This window comes from Peromyscus californicus, unplaced genomic scaffold (assembly GCF_007827085.1).
Source record: "Peromyscus californicus insignis strain IS unplaced genomic scaffold, ASM782708v3 Scaffold_14__1_contigs__length_90479793_seg_2, whole genome shotgun sequence".
NCBI lineage: Eukaryota > Metazoa > Chordata > Mammalia > Rodentia > Cricetidae > Peromyscus > Peromyscus californicus.
Window position 1 is genome coordinate 7,265,743 of NW_026294436.1, and position 18,814 is coordinate 7,284,556.

The 18,814-nt window shown below is 49.4% G+C and overlaps 1 protein-coding gene across 1 annotated transcript in view; it reads left to right on the forward strand.

Annotated features, from left to right (window-relative positions):
- The first annotated feature begins 5,118 nt into the window (after nt 1–5,118).
- Sctr (secretin receptor) overlaps nt 5,119–18,814 on the forward strand; it is a 51,699-nt gene continuing 38,003 nt past the window's right edge. Inside the window, 2 exon segments of the mRNA XM_052736743.1 lie at nt 5,119–5,458; nt 17,404–17,521. Coding sequence (XP_052592703.1) covers nt 5,357–5,458; nt 17,404–17,521 — 220 coding nt within the window. The 5' untranslated portion in view covers nt 5,119–5,356.

Consider the following 18,814-nt stretch of genomic DNA (forward strand, 5'->3'; position numbering starts at 1 on the left):
AATAGAAGGTCCAAGAATCCAGTAGTTGCTAAGTTCCCAAGGCTGGATGTCTTAACTGGTCTTCGGTGACATTGGAATCCTGAAGAAGAAGGTTCCAATGCCAGTGAAGGAATGAACTTCTCAGTGAGAGCGAGAGCAAGCTGGCAAAGAGAGGAAGCTTCCTTTTTCCTTGTCCTTTGTATAGGCCGCCAGCCATTAAGTGTGGTCTAGACTAAAGGCGGATCTTCCCACCTCAAGATCGGGATTAGAAGTGGGTTTTCCCACTTCAAATGATTTAATTAAGAAAAAAAATAAAAACATGTGGGTGACAGTCATGTAGGTTGGTCTGTTTGTGGGGCCCCTAGCAGTGGGATCAGGATCTGTCCCTGGTGGATAAGCTGGCTTTTTGGAACCTGTTCCCTATGGTGGGATGCCTCACTTAGCCTTGATGCAGGTTGGGGGGAGCTTGGTCCTGCCTCAACTTGATATGCCATGCTTTGCTGACTCCCATGGGAGACCTGCCCCTTTCTGAGGAGCAGATGGGGGTGGGTGGGTAGAAAAGAGGTGGGGGAGGGAACGGGAGGAGAGGAGGGAGGGGAAACTGTGGTTGGTATGTAAAATAAATTTTAAAAACTAATAAAAAAAAAAAAGAAAGAAAAAGAAGACCCTCACAGATGTACCCAGCTGCTTGGGTTTTAGTTAATTCCAGATGTGGTCAAGTCAATAACCAAGAACAGCAAGTTGGGATTTCAGTGATGGCTGACCCAAGATGACACACACTGGGTCATTCCTCTCTCCACCACTGGGTCTTTCCATTCTGCCTGGTTTCATTCTCAACGAGGAGGTCCCCATGCTCTGGGAAAGACTGACATCTTGCTATTAGTTTGCTCATGATGCCCACATAGGTGTTGGTTCCACTCCTCTTGCTTGGAATGAGCCCCATGCCTGTCTCAGAACCAATCACTCGTTACTTGATTGAAGGGTGCTGATGCAGCTTCCATATTGGGTCATGTGATAACTCTTAGGCTGTACTTCCTGAAAGCCCCAACAGGGTCCATGGTCTGAGAGCAGACAAGAGAAATTTGTGCAATTAAAAAGAAGAATGGGGGCTGGCAGACAAAACTATACATGGCTGCAGGCTTGGCCCTTACCTTATAAAATATAGAGAGTCAAATGTTCTTGGCCTATAAGCCTGGTGACAGGGAGGGCTTAGCTGATGTACAAATCTACCAGGCTTGTTGTCTGATACCTTCCTATATGCTGTGTGTGCATGTGTGTATGTGTGTGTGTGTGTGTGTGTGTGTGTGTGTGTGTGTGTGTGTGTGTGTGCCTTATAGGCATGTGAACACATGTGTGATGTATGTGAAGGCCAGAAGTCAGTCTCAGGAGTCATTCTTGAGGCACCATGCACCTTGATTGATTGATTGATTTTTGAAACAGGGTCTCTTACCCAAGGCTCACAGATAAAGCTAGATTAGCTGGCCAGCAAGCCCCCCCATCTGCCCATCTCCACCCCCTTAAACTAGGATCACAGATATACAGCACTAAGCCTGGTTTTTTCATGTGGGTGCTGGGGATCAAACTCAGGTCGTCATGCTTGTCTTACAATCACTTTACCAAGGGAACCATGTTCATAGCTTCACTATATACTTTGCGTAGCATTTACCGCAGGCTGAAAAAAATTTTCCACTGCATTTTACAGTTGCTTACGTCTGCCAACCAACAGGCTTGCTCATTTTGTGGTGATATAGGACTCTTAAATGGCAGCTCAGTCGTCCCTTTTAGCCTTCTAGAGTGGGTGCAGGCAGAGCACCTTAGTCTCTCCACATGGGACTGAGGTTGACAAAGGTCTTTCCCCAGGCTTCCAGCACCACCATGTAGCACCTGGAGCAGGGCAGGTGCTCAGCAAATATTTGTCAAATAATGTTAATTCTCTACCATGTTTTTTTTGTTGTTGCTGTGGGGTGTTTTTGTTTTTTTTCTTTTTGAGGGGGCCACCACCCAGCTCCCAAATAAATCACACACAGAGGCTTATTCTTAATTATGAATGCCTGGCCTTAGCTTGACTTAGTTTCTTGCCAGCTGTCCTTAATTTAAATTATCCCATCTACCTTTTGCCTCTGGGCTTTTCCCATCCTCTTACTCTGTAAATCTTACTCTTACTCGGTGGCTTGCTGTGTAGTCAGGTGGCTGGCCCCTGGAGTCCTCCTCCTCTGGTTGCTAGATCTCCTTCTCCCAGATTTCTCCCTCTCTATATCTTCTCTCTGCCTGCCAGCCCCCCTATCCTTTCTCCTGCCTCGCTGTTGACCAGTTCTTTATTAGACCATCAGGTGTTTTAGACAGGCACAGTAACACAGCTTCACAGAGTTAAACAAATTTAACATAAACAAAAGTAACACACCTTACAATAATATTCTACCACAGTGGGGAAAGAAAAAACAAACAAAAACCAACACAAGAGATAACTGGAAAAATAATTTAAAAACAAACAAACAAAAAGGTCTCCAGCTGGCTTGGCAAATCCTCTTTACAAAGTGAAGAAAATTAGACAATTTTCTAATTCAGCGTGATGGTTAATGTTATCAACTTGACAGGATCTAAAATCACCATGGAGACAAACCTCTGGGCATGTCTGTGAGGGAAATTAGGTTAAATGAGATGAGAAGATCCAGTCTGGATGTGGGCAGCACATCCCATGGCCCAGGGGTCTGGACTGAGTAAAAAGGAGGAAGTGAGCTGAGCTCCAGCATCCGTCTCTCTGCTTCCTGACTGTGGTTGCCGTGTGACCCGCTGCCTCCTGCCTCCTGCCTCCACGCCTTCCCCACCATGGTGGACTGTGCCCTCCAACCATGAGCCAAGTCAGACCCTTGTGGTCCGAGTTGCTTTTGTCGTGGTATTTTATCACCGCAACAGAAAGAAATGACTAGCACGGTCAGTCAGCCTCAAGTCAGGCGGAATGTGCTGTAACCAGCCCTCGACAAAAGCAACAGAAGCCTCACCCTTTGATGCAGTCAGAAAGGATGCTCATTTTGCTCACGGGACTGTGTTTAGCTAAACAAAGGAGGAAACTCCTCAGCCCATTCCCACAAGTAGGAAGCTCCCAGCAGTAACCAAGCTCCAGCAGAATGCTTGCCTGACATTCACAAAGCCCTGGGTTTGGTCCCAGCATCACACAAAGCTCGGTATGATGGAACCTGTCTGTAATCCCAGCACTTGGGATGGAGAGCTAGGAGGACCAGACCTTCAAGGGCATCCTCAGCTGTATCCTAGGGAATTAAAGGCAAATCTGGGCTAGAGGCACACTCTCAAAAAATAAGGGCTAGAAGGAGTTGGAGGGGTACTGCGATTTAGAACTGCCGAGAGGTTTGTTTAGATTTTTAAGGATTTGTATATACTGTAGAGAGACAGAAAGTACTCTGAAGAACACACTGAAGGAAGAGGAGGAAAGATTTCTTTCTCTTTTGGCACCAGGTAAAATTTTCATTGACTTTTTTGTTTCTTGAAGAAGATTGTGTTTACCCTTACAATCTGCTTCAGTGAGGTTCTAAGTGTGTGTGCAAATGGGCTGGGGAGATGGTCCAGTGTGTAAGGTGCTTGCCGGACAAGCATGAGATCTTATAAAGAGTCGGGCACAGTGGAGTACACTTGTTACCCAGCACTGGGGAGGCAGAGAAAAGAGGACTGCTGGGGTGGGTGGCCAGCAGGGTGGCCAGATAAGGAACTTCAGTTTCACTGAGAGACCCTGCCTCAAAAAGTAAGGGGAGAGTGATTGAGGACGACACCCACCGCTGATCTACGCAAACCTCCACACAGGCACACACTCTCACACCACAAGTGTCTGTAGACTTGCCCTGAAGCCGAGAACAGACTCCCCTGTCCTCAGGATAACCTTTAAGACTCTCGTGGGAGAACAGATTGACTTTCTAGAGTTCTGATAGCTGGGACTTCGGTTTAGATGAACCACTTTCCTGTATTGTGTGACTGGGGTTACTGGATTAGAATTAAGAACTAAGACACCGTTGACATAAAAGGTTGGTCCCTCTCTTTCACAGGGAGGCTGACATTGGAGCTTGGAGGATGTACAGTATGGTATTTCCCTGAAGTGGCTACCATGGTATCTACAGTCCCGTGCTGACACCAACAAGTGCTCTTTGCCGGGCTTTTAGGGTGCTTGCCTAACTCTTAGGGAAGCCTGAGTTTGCTCTCTAGCACGGCATATACACAATCCTAGCATCCAGGAGGTGGAGGTAGGATGGTCAGAAGTTCAAGGTCATCCCCGGCTACGTAATGAGTTTGGAGTCAGGATGGGACTTTACCTCAAACAACAACAACAACAAAAACCTTCTACAGTTTGGGGTGTCAAGTGTTACTTGCCTTCAGGCCCCTGTGTGGCCTCTGTCCCTGGGGTGGGACTAGAGAAAGTGATAGCTTCCAGGAGGTGGGACCTAGTCAGAGGTCTTTGGTCATAAGGATATGACCTCAGAGGAGTGCTGGGCCCTGACCTCTCATTAGCCAGGAAGTTTAGCTCTGCTATGCACTCTCAACACCCTGAGCGTGGTGGGCTGCTCAGGCACAGGCTCAAAGCAATGGGAAGACAGTCATGGACCCAAACCCTCCAGACGATGAGCAAAACAACCGTTTTCTCTTTTTGCGTGGATTAGCTGCTGCATTTACTGCAGTAGTGAAAGCTGACTAATAAGAGATTTTTATGTCACTTCAAGCTGTCCTGTAGGACACAGTAGACATTGACTTCTGTTTGTCTAAACGTCAGCCTGGGGAGTGTTAGCTGATTATTAGAGATGGCCTCGACCAGATGTGGAAACTCACATCTGTAAATCCAGCCCTGGGGAAACTGAGGCAGGAGGTTTGTGAGTTCAAAGCCAGCCTGGGCTATATAGTAAGGCGCTGCCTCAGTCCTCAGAGGATTTAAAAAAAAAAATGTTGCCTACTTTGTCATTGCTCAAGGTGCATGACTTATATCTTTATACTCCAGAGAGTAGTTTCTGGAATGGAGGGGAAGGAGGGAGGTTGCAGCTGCCTCCAGGCCAGTGGCTGGGGTCCCTCCCCCTCTCTCCTCCCTGCCAGCTCTGTGCTCCCCCATCGCCTCCCTGCTATTCCCAGCGGGTGGAGTCTCGAGCCGAATCCAGTCCTTATCAATAGGCACGGGCAGGTTAACACTCTAGCCGCCTCCTTCAGGGAGCAGCAGACCCTAGCCTAGCCGTGGACCTGGTTGGATTGGATAGGTTCAGACATGGTTTCTCTGGGCTTGGGGATCGCTCAGGGTCCTGGACGCCGTGCGGGACGCTGAACGAGTCACCGAAATAGACACCGAGCTCCCGAGTGGCCAGAACGCAAAGGCGAACTACAATCGGCGAGCATGCCAGGCACCGTGAGCCCCTGGCCGTCATCGTGGCGGTCATCGTGGGGGCCACGGTCGCTGCTTCTGTTGCTGCTGCTGCTCGCCGGAGCAGCGCACACAGTGAGTACCGCGCCCCTCCAGGACATGGACCCGAGGGACCAGCCCGCCTTCCTCTACTGGGTCCTAGGAATTATGAGGAGTAGCCGATCTCCCCCCCCCCCGCCCCCCTCAACAATAATACCGTTCACTCCGTCGGAGTCCCCTTCGGAGTCCCCTTCTCCGAAGGCAAAAACTTCCTGGGCTCTGTGTCCCAGGTGAGGCAGAGCTAGGCTGAGTCCCCTCGCCCTTCACTCATCCCTTCCCGCCCGCTGAGCTCACTTCTTTCCAGGAGACAGTTCTGCAGCGGCCCCAGCAATGTCAAGTATGCTGGACACTTGCTCTCTAGTGTTTCATCAAAACCTCCTCTTCCCCCTTTGAGACCCCGGTCACTCAGGCTTCACAAGCAAGAAGACCCAGGCTCAGAAAACGGGCCGGAGAGGCTTATCCCACATCAGAAAAAAAAGTCAGAACCCACATTCTTCAGGCTAGCTAGAGCCTTGACGGGTTTACACACTCCGGGTTGCAGATGGGAAATTTCAGAAAGCTATGAGCAGAGTTTTTGCGTCTGTGGTGGGATCGTTTTCCGTCCCGGGTCCGTCCCGTGTCCCGTCCTGTGCCCCCCATCCCCCCGCCTGGAGGGACTGGCTTCCTAAAGTCTGTGTCTGTGGGCTCCTGGGAGCAGCAGGTCGCAACAAACTCGGGGCAGGAGAAGGAGAAAGTTGGAGGAGAGAAGCCAGGGGATAGTTTGTGTTTCTTTCCCATAGAAACTCCTGGGAACTTTGGGTTGCTTCCCCTGGGATATCCGAATGAGAGACAGCCTGGAATTGAGGCTGGCGGGGATGGAAGGAACTGGAGAGAAGGTCAAGGCTGCCCGGTTGAGGACTCCAGGGTTCCTCCTCTGGGCAAGCTCCGCAAAGTGCCCCACCCCCCAGGTCTGGGTTCTAAGAAACTACAGATCCTGAGACTCCCGTCTTGGTCAACGACTTAGTTTCCCCTTTCCTGAGGCGTTCTGTGCAGCTCCAGGGCTGCAGAAACAGGTCAGCTCACTTTCCTTTTAGTCTGGAAGGGATACTCCAGGTTATCTCAAATCTTCACTGCACCTCGGAGCGCTGCTTGTGTATAGTTCATTCAAGTCCTTAATTTTACAGATCAAAAGCCCTCAGAGAGGGACTTGCTTGAGATCAGCATGTCAGGAGCGGGGCTGGGTCTAGGGCCCAGATCTCTAGATTCCTAACTTGGAGTGGGGGGTCCGGCCAGTCTGAGGTTTGTTCTGTCCCATGTGCCCCTTGTATTTGCTTGTTATTTGCACACACATATGCACCGTGTATCTCTAGGAGAAGGGTTCACGTGCGTCTCTGTTGCATGGGCTTATCCTGACTGTGCGTCTATCTGTTAGTGTTTGCGGCAGAAACCGCCTTTAATAAATGAGGGTGGAATTGACCTACTTTGTTTGGACAGTCTCCCAGCCTCTGCAACCTTTCCCTTTGGCTTGTTTGACTCTGGGTGGCCAGACGTGGGATCTTGAAATTCAAGGATAACAATTTCTTCCTTCCTTTTGGATTTCCCTCAGAGGGACATCGTGGGCCTCTTCCAAAGAGACCACTGAGGCTGAAATGCTTGTTCCTACCTCCCTTCCCTGCCGCTTCCTTCAGGGGAGGTACCAGAAGAGTCCTTTGCAAGTAGAAACTGAAAATTATTGACCGCTGAAGGGGGCCGCCTTTTGTTTTGTTTTTCCATAAGAAACGGAGCACACCACCTTCTCTACAGCCCTGCTCCATAAGCTCATGAGGGCTTTCACCTGGGACAGTAACACCTGCCTCCCCACACACACTGTCCCACCAGACACATGCTGTAGCTTGAGCAGTGAGCTTTGTCTTTTCCAATTTTACCCCTAGGACCTGCCTCAGGGTGAGAGAGAACTCAGTAGGCGTGTGTTCAATGAATGATGGCGAAGGATGAAATGACTGCAGCGTCCACAGGAGAGAGTGTCTCTTGTGTGTACGGATGGGTGTGCGTGTTTGCGTGTGCAGGTGCATGTGTGTGGATGTGGAAGCCAGAGAGAAACTTCTGGCTTTTATCCCTCAGGTGCGCCCACCTTGTTTATTGAGGCAAGGTCTCTCCCTGGCCCGGGACTCACCAAGGAAGCTAGGCTGGCTGGTCAGTGAACCCCAGGGACCCTCCTGTTTCCACTTCCCAACACTGGTTAGTTTGGTTGGTTTATGTCAACTTGCCACAAATTATGACCATTGGGCATGCACACAGTGCACAGACCACACATATAAAAAGCTTCTAAAGGTTATTATGCTCTCTATACTAGCTCTGCTGTTTCTTATTGAAATATTTTATCAATGTGTTTTGATCATATCCACTCCCTACTTATTCTAACTTCTCCCAGACCCATCCCCACCCCCTCCCAAATTTCTCTTTCTCTCTCTCTCTCTCTCTCTCTCTCTCTCTCTCTCTCTCTCTCTCTCTCTCTCTCTCAGTCCAATAACACACCGAGTGTAATCTATGCTGCCCATATACTCATGGGTAAGACAATCCACTGGTGCATGGGGAACCTATCAGGGTGCACATCTCTGAAGAAAACTGATCCGCATATCAGTGACTACCTGCCAGTAGCTCCTCAGCTGCAGGTGGCATCTCATAAATCCCTCCCCGTCCATGCTGGGATGTTGACCGGCTTGATTTGTTTAGGCAACCACAGCTGCAATGAGTTCGTATGTCGGATTGCCCCGGCAGTGTATCAGGAAAGCACTGCCTTATGACAGTCCTCTGTAACTTGTGGCTCTTGTCACCTTTGTGCCTGGTGATTCAAACAGGGTTTCTTAGCTTTGACACAATTTTTTTTTTTTGAGACAGATCTCATGTAGCCCAGGATAGCCTCCAATTCCCTATGTAACTAAGGATGATCTTGAACTTCTGATCCTTCTGCCTCTACCTACGGAGTACAGGTGTATGCCACCATGCCAAGTTTATGCTGTGCAAGGGGATTAGAACCCAGGGCTTCATGCATACAAGCAAGCACTGTACCAACTGAGCCCCATCCCCAACTCGGAGACTATTGACATGGGGACCAGACATAGCAGTGCTACGCGTTGTATGAGTTCTAGCAGCTTCTCTGACCTCTCTAGATTAGAGGCTGGAAATATCTCTGCAAAGCTGTGACAGCAGAATGTCTGTCAAATGCAAAGGGAGGAAATTGCCCTGTGTGACAACTACTGCCTTGAGGGCGGTCATGGTTCTGAGGGTACATCAACAGGACTAGAAGTAGGTGTTTGCTGTGCATTGGATTTGAGGCACCGAGATTGATGATAGAGAATCCGAGCCCAGTGGTGGAAACAGGCTGTTAGGATTTGGATCTTAAGTGTGTGGAGGCCAGAGGTCACCTTGGGTGTCTTTCCTCAGGACCCTGCCCATCTTGGATTTGTGAGACAGGATCTCTCACTGGATTTTGGAACTTGCTGATTTGACTGGTTGAGAGGCTTAAAACCCCAGGGACCCGCCTGCTCCTACTTTCTAGCACTGACATTTTAAGTATCTGTCACTAGGCTGGCTTTTTAACGTGGGTTCTGGGGAATTGAACTCAGGTCGTTGTGCTCAGAATGCAGTCATTTTTCCAACTGAGCCACCTCCCCGACCCCAGGGTTTAGATCTTGTATGCTCTCCAGAGGGGTGTCGAAGGCTTGGTGTCCAGTCATAGACTAGAGAGTGATGAGAGGAAGTTAGGGGACATGTGACCCTGGCCCTTCCTCTCCCTCTCTCTGTTTCCTGGCTATCCTGAAGTGAGCGGCGTCCTCTACCACATGCTCTCACCATGATATACTCGGCTGCCGCAGGCCCAAAACACATGGGCCCAAATGAAACTCTAAGAAAAGTAAATCTCGGCCCCTTAGTTAGTTTCTCTGGTGCTTCGTCACAGCAATGGGAAGCTAACTAACACGCGAGTGTACAGAATCACAGCCTCGTTCCAAACCGGGTAGAGACTCCGCAGGGAACCGGGTAGAGACTCCGCAGGGAACCGGATAGAATGCAGGGAACCGGATAGAATGCAGGGAACCGGATAGAATGCAGGGAACACATTCTTTGTCTTCCCTTTCCTGGCTTTGCATTCTCTCCTTCTTGACCCCCCCCCCCTCCTTAGCTGATGCCCCGGAAACAGAAACTCTCCAGCTGCAGAGCCTGACAGACAGAAGCTGGGTCATCCTCTCAGCACCCTGCTGGTCTGAACGGGCCCAGAATGACTTTCCAAAACTAAAGCTCTGCCATTGTGGTGGCCCCTTCCGGTGTCTCTTCACTGGACCCCAGTCTCTCTTCTGTCAAGGACGCTGACCTTCACCAGGCTCTGGGGTACCTTGCAGCCCAAGGCAAACCCACAACACTCAGATCCTATCTACTTGCTTATAAAAAATAGAAGGCTGCTTAGTATTGTGAAGACTTGAAAAAAGGAGACTGTCCTGGGGCTGCCGGCTTCAGCAGACCGCTCTGACAGATGAACTCTAACGGGGATAGGCAGACCTGGTCAACTGTGCCTGCAACCCAGACCATGAGTCTGTCAGGATCAGGGCCTAGCCCACAACCTCAGTTTACCCCAAGGACTCTATCTGGAGCCCCCACGTCGTTCCCCTCACCCTCAGCTCTCAGAGGCCCTCTCGTGTGACCCGTCTATTTGAATTCCTGGCCCCCTGATTCGCACTCTCGTTCCTAGCTGATGCATTTGCCTGTCATTTGCAGAGAGTCGAGACTCCCTGGACAGATTCCTCTGACGGATGTGTCTACAGTGAAGCCTCTGCCTCTCTCCTTCCTGTTCCTCTAGGCCAGCCAGCCGCCCTAACAAACCATGTTCTAGGGCCTGGGGCGGTGCTCAGCTGGGAAAGCGCTTGTCTAGCCATCACAAGGACCTGTTTGATCCCCAGATCCCCGTGTTTTAAAAAGTCAGATGTAGCTCATGCTTATAGTGTTAGCTCTGGAAAGGTGGAGACTAGAGTCCCCTGGGGCCCTCTGGACAGCCAGCCTAGCCTACTTGTTAAGTTCCAGGCCAGTGAGAGACACCCCCAAAACAAAACAAAACAAACAAGAGATGAAGAGAGAGAAAACCAAAAACAAGATACACAGCATGTGAAGACTAATAATATGACAGGTTGATCTCTGGTATACCTGCACGTGCGCGCATGTACACACACACACACACACATACATACACGCATACACATACATACATACACACACATACACATATACATACACATACACACGCACACACATACACATACACACATATACATACACACAAATACACACATACACACATACCCATACACACCCATACACACATACACAAACACACACATACACACATGTACACACACGTGCACGCGCACACACACATACACATATATACACATACACACAAACACACATACACACATGCACACACACACACACACACACACACACACACACACACACACACACTCCACAGACTGACCAGCAGAAACAATTAAGATTTCCTTTCCCTGGTTCTGGAGCCGCAGTCCAGATCCAGGTCCGGCAGGTGTGGTGTCTAGAGAGGATTCACTTCCTGGCTTCTTGGTATCTACTCGGTCATCACATGACCTTTCCAGGGAGCATGGTGGGTGGATATCGTCTCTTCTTACAAGAACATGAATCCTTTAGAGTCCAGCCTCTACCCTCGCCACCTCACTAACATTCATTACATTCTGAGTGCCTCTGTCTCCAAACACGCCCACACCGGGTGTGAGGGCTTCAGTGTATGAAAGTGTGTGGATTTGGGATGATGTGCCAGTCTTTGAGGAGGGGTACTGCCCTCTCGTCATGCCCAGTCCCTCCACCTTGCCTGTCTGTGCTGCTCAGCTTTTTGTCGTTAAAACAAACACATGGAATGATCAACTTAAGAAGGCAAAGGTTGATTTTGGCTTACAGCTTCGGAGATTCAGTCCACAGTGAGTTAGCCTGCGCTCTGGGCCTGTGGTGAGGCCAGCATCACGGTGTAGGTCCATGGTGAGTTAGCCTGCGCTCTGGGCCCGTGGTGAGGCCAGCATCACGGTGTAGGTCCATGGTGAGTTAGCCTGCGCTCTGGGTCCGTGGTGAGGCCAGCATCACGGTGTAGGTCCATGGTGAGTTAGCCTGCGCTCTGGGTCCGTGGTGAGGCCAGCATCACGGTGTAGGTCCATGGTGAGTTAGCCTGCGCTCTGGGCCCGTGGTGAGGCCAGCATCACGGTGTAGGTCCATGGTGAGTTAGCCTGCGCTCTGGGCCCGTGGTGAGGCCAGCATCACGGTGTAGGTCCATGGTGAGTTAGCCTGCGCTCTGGGTCCGTGGTGGGGCCAGCATCACGGTGTAGGTCCATGGTGAGTTAACCTGCTGCTCTGGGTCCGTGGTGGGGCCAGCATCACGGTGTAGGTCCATGGTGAGTTAGCCTGCGCTCTGGGCCTGTGGTGGGGCCAGCATCGTGGTAGAAGTTCACAGAGGAGCCAAACTTCATGATTCATAGCCAGAAAGCAAAAGGAAGACAGGAGGGGCTGGGGCCCCACAATTCCCTTCAAAGGTAGACTGTGGGATGGTTGTTTCAAATCATCTGGGAAGGGAGTATCATTGAGGGGGTGTCTAGATTGGGCTGGCGTCTGGGCATATCTCTGGGAGATTATTCAGATCCCATCAATTAAGGTGGAAGGACGTGGGGAGTTGCCATTCTCCGGTAGGGGTTCTGATTGTGTCAGAGTGGAGGAAGGAACAGAGCATTGGTGTGCACACATTCACTGCTGCTTCCTTCTGACTGTGAGTCATGGGACCAGCTCTCTTAAGCTCCTGCTGCCACGGTGGACCGTATCATGGAACTGTGAGCTAGAACAATCCCTTTCTCCCTTCATTCACTTTTGTCCGAGTGTTTTATGGCAGCAACAGACACAGAGCTAAGCGGACTCCCGCTGACCAATCTTCTACCAGTTCCTGCCTTCTAAAAGTCCTACAACCTTCCCAAAAAACACTGAGATGGGAACAGTCTCTAACACACAGGCCCTGGGGGAACATTCTAGGTCCGAACTCCAGCACCATCTCACACCTCAGAAACTTCCTTCCCCGGGTGACTAAATCTTGCGTGACCAGCCCCTGAGGTCTGTCCCAGCCCTGCTTCTGGGCCTGACTTCTTCAGGGTCCACTCAGAAGCGAGGTCACACTGAGAGGTTCCCTCTCTTTAGATGCCCACCTTGCTCCGTCCCTTCCATGCTGGTAACAGTCTGGACCCTTCATTCCTGGTCCCACCTCTGCCCCCTGGTGGCAGCTCATTGGACGATGTGTCTGGATTCACTGTCCGGTCACACTGCAGCCTGGCTCCTTCTTAACACCCACAGAATCAGGCTCATCAGCGGCCTCCATTCAGCCACATTTGCTAGACGTCTTTTAAAGACAAAATCTTTAAAAGTGTATGTGTTTGGGGCTCAGGATGGAATGGCTTAGCTGGTAAATGCTTCCTGGCAATCATGAGAACCTGAGTTCCATCCCTACAACCCATGTCAAGGTATCAAGCATGCGGTCCATTCACATTTTCAATCTCAGCACTAGGGAGACTGAGCCAGGAGAATTCCCGGAGGCTTGCTGTCCTGACAGTCTAGCTGAGGTAGTGAGCTTCAGGCCAGTGAGAGACCTTGCATCAAAGGAGGTAGAGGGTATTCTTGAGCAAGACACCCAAGGTTGTCCTCTGACTTTCACATGTGCACACACCTGTACATACATGAATATACATACACATGCACACACAATTAAAAATCAAGTGTGTTTAAGGGGACTCGATGTTCTGATGTACATTATAAAATGATTGCCTCAGTTGAGCAAATTTACATCTGTCCCTTCATAGAGCTCCCACCCCGTGTGTGTGTGTGATGTGTGTGTGTGTGTATGTGGTGTGTGTGTGTGTGTATGTGTATGTGGTGTGTGTGTATGTGTGTGTGTGGTGTGTGTGGTGTATGTGTGTGTGTGTGTGGTGTGTGGTGTGTATGTGTGTGTGTGTGTGTGGTATGTGTGGTGTGTATGTGTGTGTGTGTGTGGTATGTGTGGTGTGTGTGATGTGTGTGTGGTGTGTGTGATGTGTGTGTGTGGTGTGTGTGTGTGTGTATGTGTGTGTGTGTGTGTGGTGTGTGTGTGATGTGTGTGTGTGTGTGTGTGGTGTGTATGTGTGTGTGGTGTGTGTGGTGTGTATGTGTGTGTGGTGTGTATGTGTGTGTGTATGGTGTGTGTGATGTGTGTGTGTGGTGTGTGTGTGTGTGTGGTGTGTGTGTGTGTGTATGTGGTGTGTGTGTGTGTATGTGTATGTGGTGTGTGTGTATGTGTGTGTGTGGTGTGTATGTGTGTGTGTGTGTGTGGTATGTGTGGTGTGTATGTGTGTGGTGTGTGTGTGTGGTGTGTGTGTGTATGTGTGTGTGTGTGTGTGTGGTGTGTGTGTGTATGTGTGTGTGTGTGTGTGGTATGTGTGGTGTGTATGTGTGTGTGTGTGTGTGTGGTGTGTGGTGTGTGGTGTGTGTATGTGTGTGGTGTGTGTGTGATGTGTGTGTGTGTGTGTGTGTGTGTGTGTATGAAGAGCTCTTGATATCAACCCTCAGTATCTCACCCTTTCCTCCATCTCCCAGCTCCATGTAATCACCTTTTTACTGGTTTTTATCCATTTATTTTTTGGAGTATGTGTATGCTGGGGTTTGACTCAGAGCCTCACTCATCGTGGACAAGCATGTTTCTACACATCTAACTTGTTTTGATTCTATAGAAGTTATATCATACAGAATTTGTCTTTCTATGACGGGCTTATAATACCCTTAAGTGTGCCGTCAATCATGGTAGGGATTCCTTTATTTCCCTGTGTGCATGTGCATGTGTGTGCATGTGTATATGAAGATGCACATGCATATGGAGGCTAGAAGCTAACTTTGGGTGTCATTTATCAAGTGCCATCTGCCTTGTTTTTGTGAGACAAAATCTCTCATTTGGCCTGGTAATTGCTGACTCAGTTCGGTGGTGGGCCAGCGAGACTCTGGCATCCACCTGTGTCCACTTCTCCAGGGCTGAAATCACAGAGCTCGTAGCCACGTTTGCCTTTTTAATATGGGGTCTACCAATCAAACCCAGGTCCTCACGCTTGCATGGCGAGCACTTTACCAACGGAGAGATCTCTCCAGCTCAGAGTTATTTAGTACAGTTTCAGAGGACGGAAAATCCCGTATTGAGGAGCTGCTTCTAGCCAGGGCCTTCAAGCTACATCATCGTGTCATCACAGAAGGTAGAAGGACAAGAGACTCTGTGTGTGTGTGTGTGTGTGTGTGTGTGTGTGTGTGTGTGTGTGTGTAAGAGAGAGAGAGAGCAAGCAAATATCCCTTTATTTGAGACCCACTTCTAGTATAACTCTCGAAATATATACATGTGTATATAAATTATCAATATGTTAATTATATTATATTAACACATTATTGTATCATATACTTTAACTTAAATATAATTATATAATGTATAATATAATTGTATAGTGGTATTATTATTTAACAATATATATTAATATATCATGATAATAGCATTAATCCATTTATGGGTGCTGCCCTAATAATCTCATCTCCTCTCCAGAGTCCCCTACTCAACACGATTACACTGGGAATTGATTTCCAACATAAGAACCTTGGTGACACATTCACAGCAGCACATCATCTGGGCAGGAGAAAGGGCACAGCAGTGGAGACATGGGGTCAGGAAGCCCACACCCTGCTGTCCCAGGCAGAGGGGCTCAGGAACACAGCTTCCTGCTTCCTATGTTGCTGGGGCTCTGTCCGGACTCTCTGCCTCCTTGTCTTCTGCTGTTCCTGTGTTCTTGTCTCCCACCTGCCTCTGCCTGCTTCTTCATGCACATCTTCTCAGCCTCACAGGAGCCTTCATATCATAGGACCCAGGGGCCAATTTTTGGCTCTCAGGTCAAGAAGATTTAGGAAAACATCCCAAAGACAGAGATGGTGGATATCAGAGGACTGCCCAGAGACAAATGTGAGCTTGTGTGTGATAGCATGCCCAACCTCAACCGAGTGACATTACCCACAAAGACACTGTTGGATGTGTAAAGACTCACACAGATGACATGTCACATACCAATGCTTTAAAAAGGAAATCACTGGAGCTGGAGAGATGGCTCAGTGGTTAAGAGTGTTTGCTGCTCTTGCAGAGGACACAGGTTCAATTCCCAGCACCCACATGGTGGCTTAAAAATGCCTGTTAACTCCAGTTCCAGGGGATCAGGGCCCTCTTGTGGCCTCTAAGGGCATTGCATGCACATAGTGCACATCCCAGCAATACCAAAATTGAATTAAAATATGTAAGATTAAAAAATAAAAGTGGAGCCGGGCGGTGGTGGCGCACGCCTTTAATCCCAGCACTCGGGAGGCAGAGCCAGGCGGATCTCTGTGAGTTCGAGGCCAGCCTGGGCTACCAAGTGAGTTCCAGGAGAGGCGCAGCAAAGCTACACAGAGAAACCCTGTCTCGAAAAAAACAAAAAACAAAAAAAAAATAAATAAATAAAATAAAATAAAAGTGGGCCAAAGATGTGGCTCGATTGGTGTAATACTTACCTAGCACGCGCAAAACCCTGGGTTTAAGTCTATTAGCACTGGGCATGGGGGGAGAGTGGAATGGAGACAGGAAGATCAGAAGTTCAAGGTCACCCTTGGCTACACAAGGAGTTTAAGGCTAGCCTGGCATGTGTGTTCTCACAAGAGAACAAAACAGACAAAAGAGCTTCCACAGATACTATCAAGGAACTCTTTCATGGGATGATTGCCAAGAGGAAATGGAAGGAAAAAGTTCAGAAAGATGAAAGGCTGGAGGGTTGGCTCAGATGCGCATCATTCAACCAGCAGGGGTTCTAGAAAAACAGGGGGAGGGGGAAACGGGAAGTCAGCATAGGTACACAGAAACTAATCGAACGGAACAAAAAAAAAATCATCGACCTGGGGGGAGGGGACGGGACACAATGCCCGAGGACACATAATCCTCTTGTGGGACGTGCTTCAGCAGCTAACAATATCTCATTGTCAAAAGAAGTCATTATAAACACTGAGCGATGCTTTCACTAAAAGTGATGTGAACGGAGCGTACGGAATCCGGGGGTGAGAAATACTTCTAGGGAGAATTTAAAACATCTAAATCTTTAACTTCCTTAATAGGAAGTTTGGGTCATCCCAATAACCCAAGAAACAGTGTTGGCTTAAGAGCTGGAGAGCTGGGGCTAAGAGGGAGAAGTATACCCCACAGTTTGGTTCTCAGCAAGAATCCTGGCTCCATAACTTCCTGAACCTCCAGCTCCAGGAGTCTGGCGCCCTCTTTTGGCCCCTTGGGTCACTTGCACTCATGCACATCCTCATGCAGAGCTATCAACATTATATATTTCTTATCACACAAGTTTGTGCATGTTTGCTAGAATTACACTTAAATTTTTATTTTTATTTTTCTAAAAATTGATTCTGGAATGTTCCCTGACTCCCAGGTGTTGAAGAGTTACCCAAGCTTGGCGCTGTTGGGAGATGGTGGAAGTTTTAAGTGAGGACCAAGCCTCCGGGTCATCGTAGGTGTACCTTTGAAGAGGGGAGCAGGACCCCAGATGCTCTTCTTCCTCATTCTCTCTCATTCCTGGCCATGAGGTGGAGGGCTGGTTTCTATAGAGATGAGTTTGACACCGTCCTAGAGGTAGCAAAGGTCCCCTTCTTTACCGAGCAGTGGTTGTGAGGAGGCCGGTGGAGAGTTAGGTCTTTCTAGAGATAAGGAGGTCATCCCCACTGCAGTGTTGGAGCTGATGTTGGAGACCAACGTGGGAGTCGACACTCCTGCCCTCACCATCATTGGTCTGCCTGCCTGCTCTTGCTTGAGGAGTCAGGGTCCATCAACAGCTGACGGACACTGATGACACTCTTCGGATTTCCACTCGCAGGCCGGAGCTCTGCCCCGACTGTGTGACGTGCTCCGAGTGCTGCAAGAGGAACGGGCCCAGTGCCTGCAGGAACTCTCCTCAGAGAAGACAGGAGACCTGGGGCTGGAGACAGTATCAGGTAGGAGACCTCCCCCAGCCCGGGGGCACTCTGCAGGTGGATCCTGTCCAGTCATCTGGGGTGGGGAACTTGTCCGCAGGTGGGCTGTCCAGGGTGGGTCCAGGTTTGTCTGCTCCATCAGCTGAGGGATCGGGGCCATGGTCTACACGGACTCTGAAGCATCAGACCTCCTTTCTCTGGGGACGGCCAATGCTTTCTCACCATCTGCTTCTGCACACAGTTTATCAAGGTGAGGTTTTTTTGTTAGTTTTTAAGTCTTCGAGTGTGTGTGTATATGTATGGGGTGTGTGTGTGATACATGTGTATGTGTGTAGGCACACACATGCCAGGGCATATGTGTAGAAGTCAAGGACAACTGGCCCTTGTTGGAGGCAAGCTTCAACACTGCTGCGCATGCCAGTCTAGCTAGCTGGCCAGAGCGCTTCCGGGGACTTTTCTGTTTCTTCCTCCCCCATCAGGAACCGCGGGATTACAGATGTGGGATTTCACACCTGGCTTTATGTGAGTCCTGGGCTCTGAACTCAGGTCCTCATGTTGGTATAACCAGCATGTTGCTACTCACTGGGCCACCTCCCCAACCCAAAGCGAAGGTCTGGTGGGAAGTGCTTCCCGGGGTCATTGTTCTCAAATCCATACTCTTGGCGAATTGTGATGAGTAGGGGGAGGGGCAGTATGGTGTCAGGACGGCTGAAGAGAACACACCTGTTGCTGATGGTGCAGACCAAGAAGCTCAAAAGAGACCCTGCCTGAGAGCACCATGCTGAGAGGATTTCATTCAGCACCAGAGAGAGACACACATCTTCCGTTGCTGGATGACTCCTGATGTCCCCTCTCTGAAAGCCCTGTAAGGGCCAGGAAGCATCTTTACATTTTCAAATTTTTATTTATTTTATTTTATATGCATGAGATTTTGCTTACAAGTATGTCTGTGTACCCTGAGCATTTCTGGTGCCTGAGGAGGTCAGAAGACAACATTGGATCCCCTGAAACAGGAGTTATGGATGGTTGTGAGCCACTATGTGGGTGCTGGGACTTGAACCCAGATCCTCTGCAAGAACAATAAGTGCTCTTAACCACCGAGCCACCTCTCCAGCCCTACCAGGGAGCATCTTAGCAAACATGGCCATGTGTAGCACCTTTCAACTCCCAGCTTCCAAAGAGGGCACTGCTAATCACCCCAGCTTTCTTGTTTAGGGAGTGCTGACCGGCACTCACTGGTTGTGTGACTGTAGCAAATTATTTAACCTTCTGAGGCTCAGTTCCCTGATCTCTAGAATGGGGCTATCACGTCTG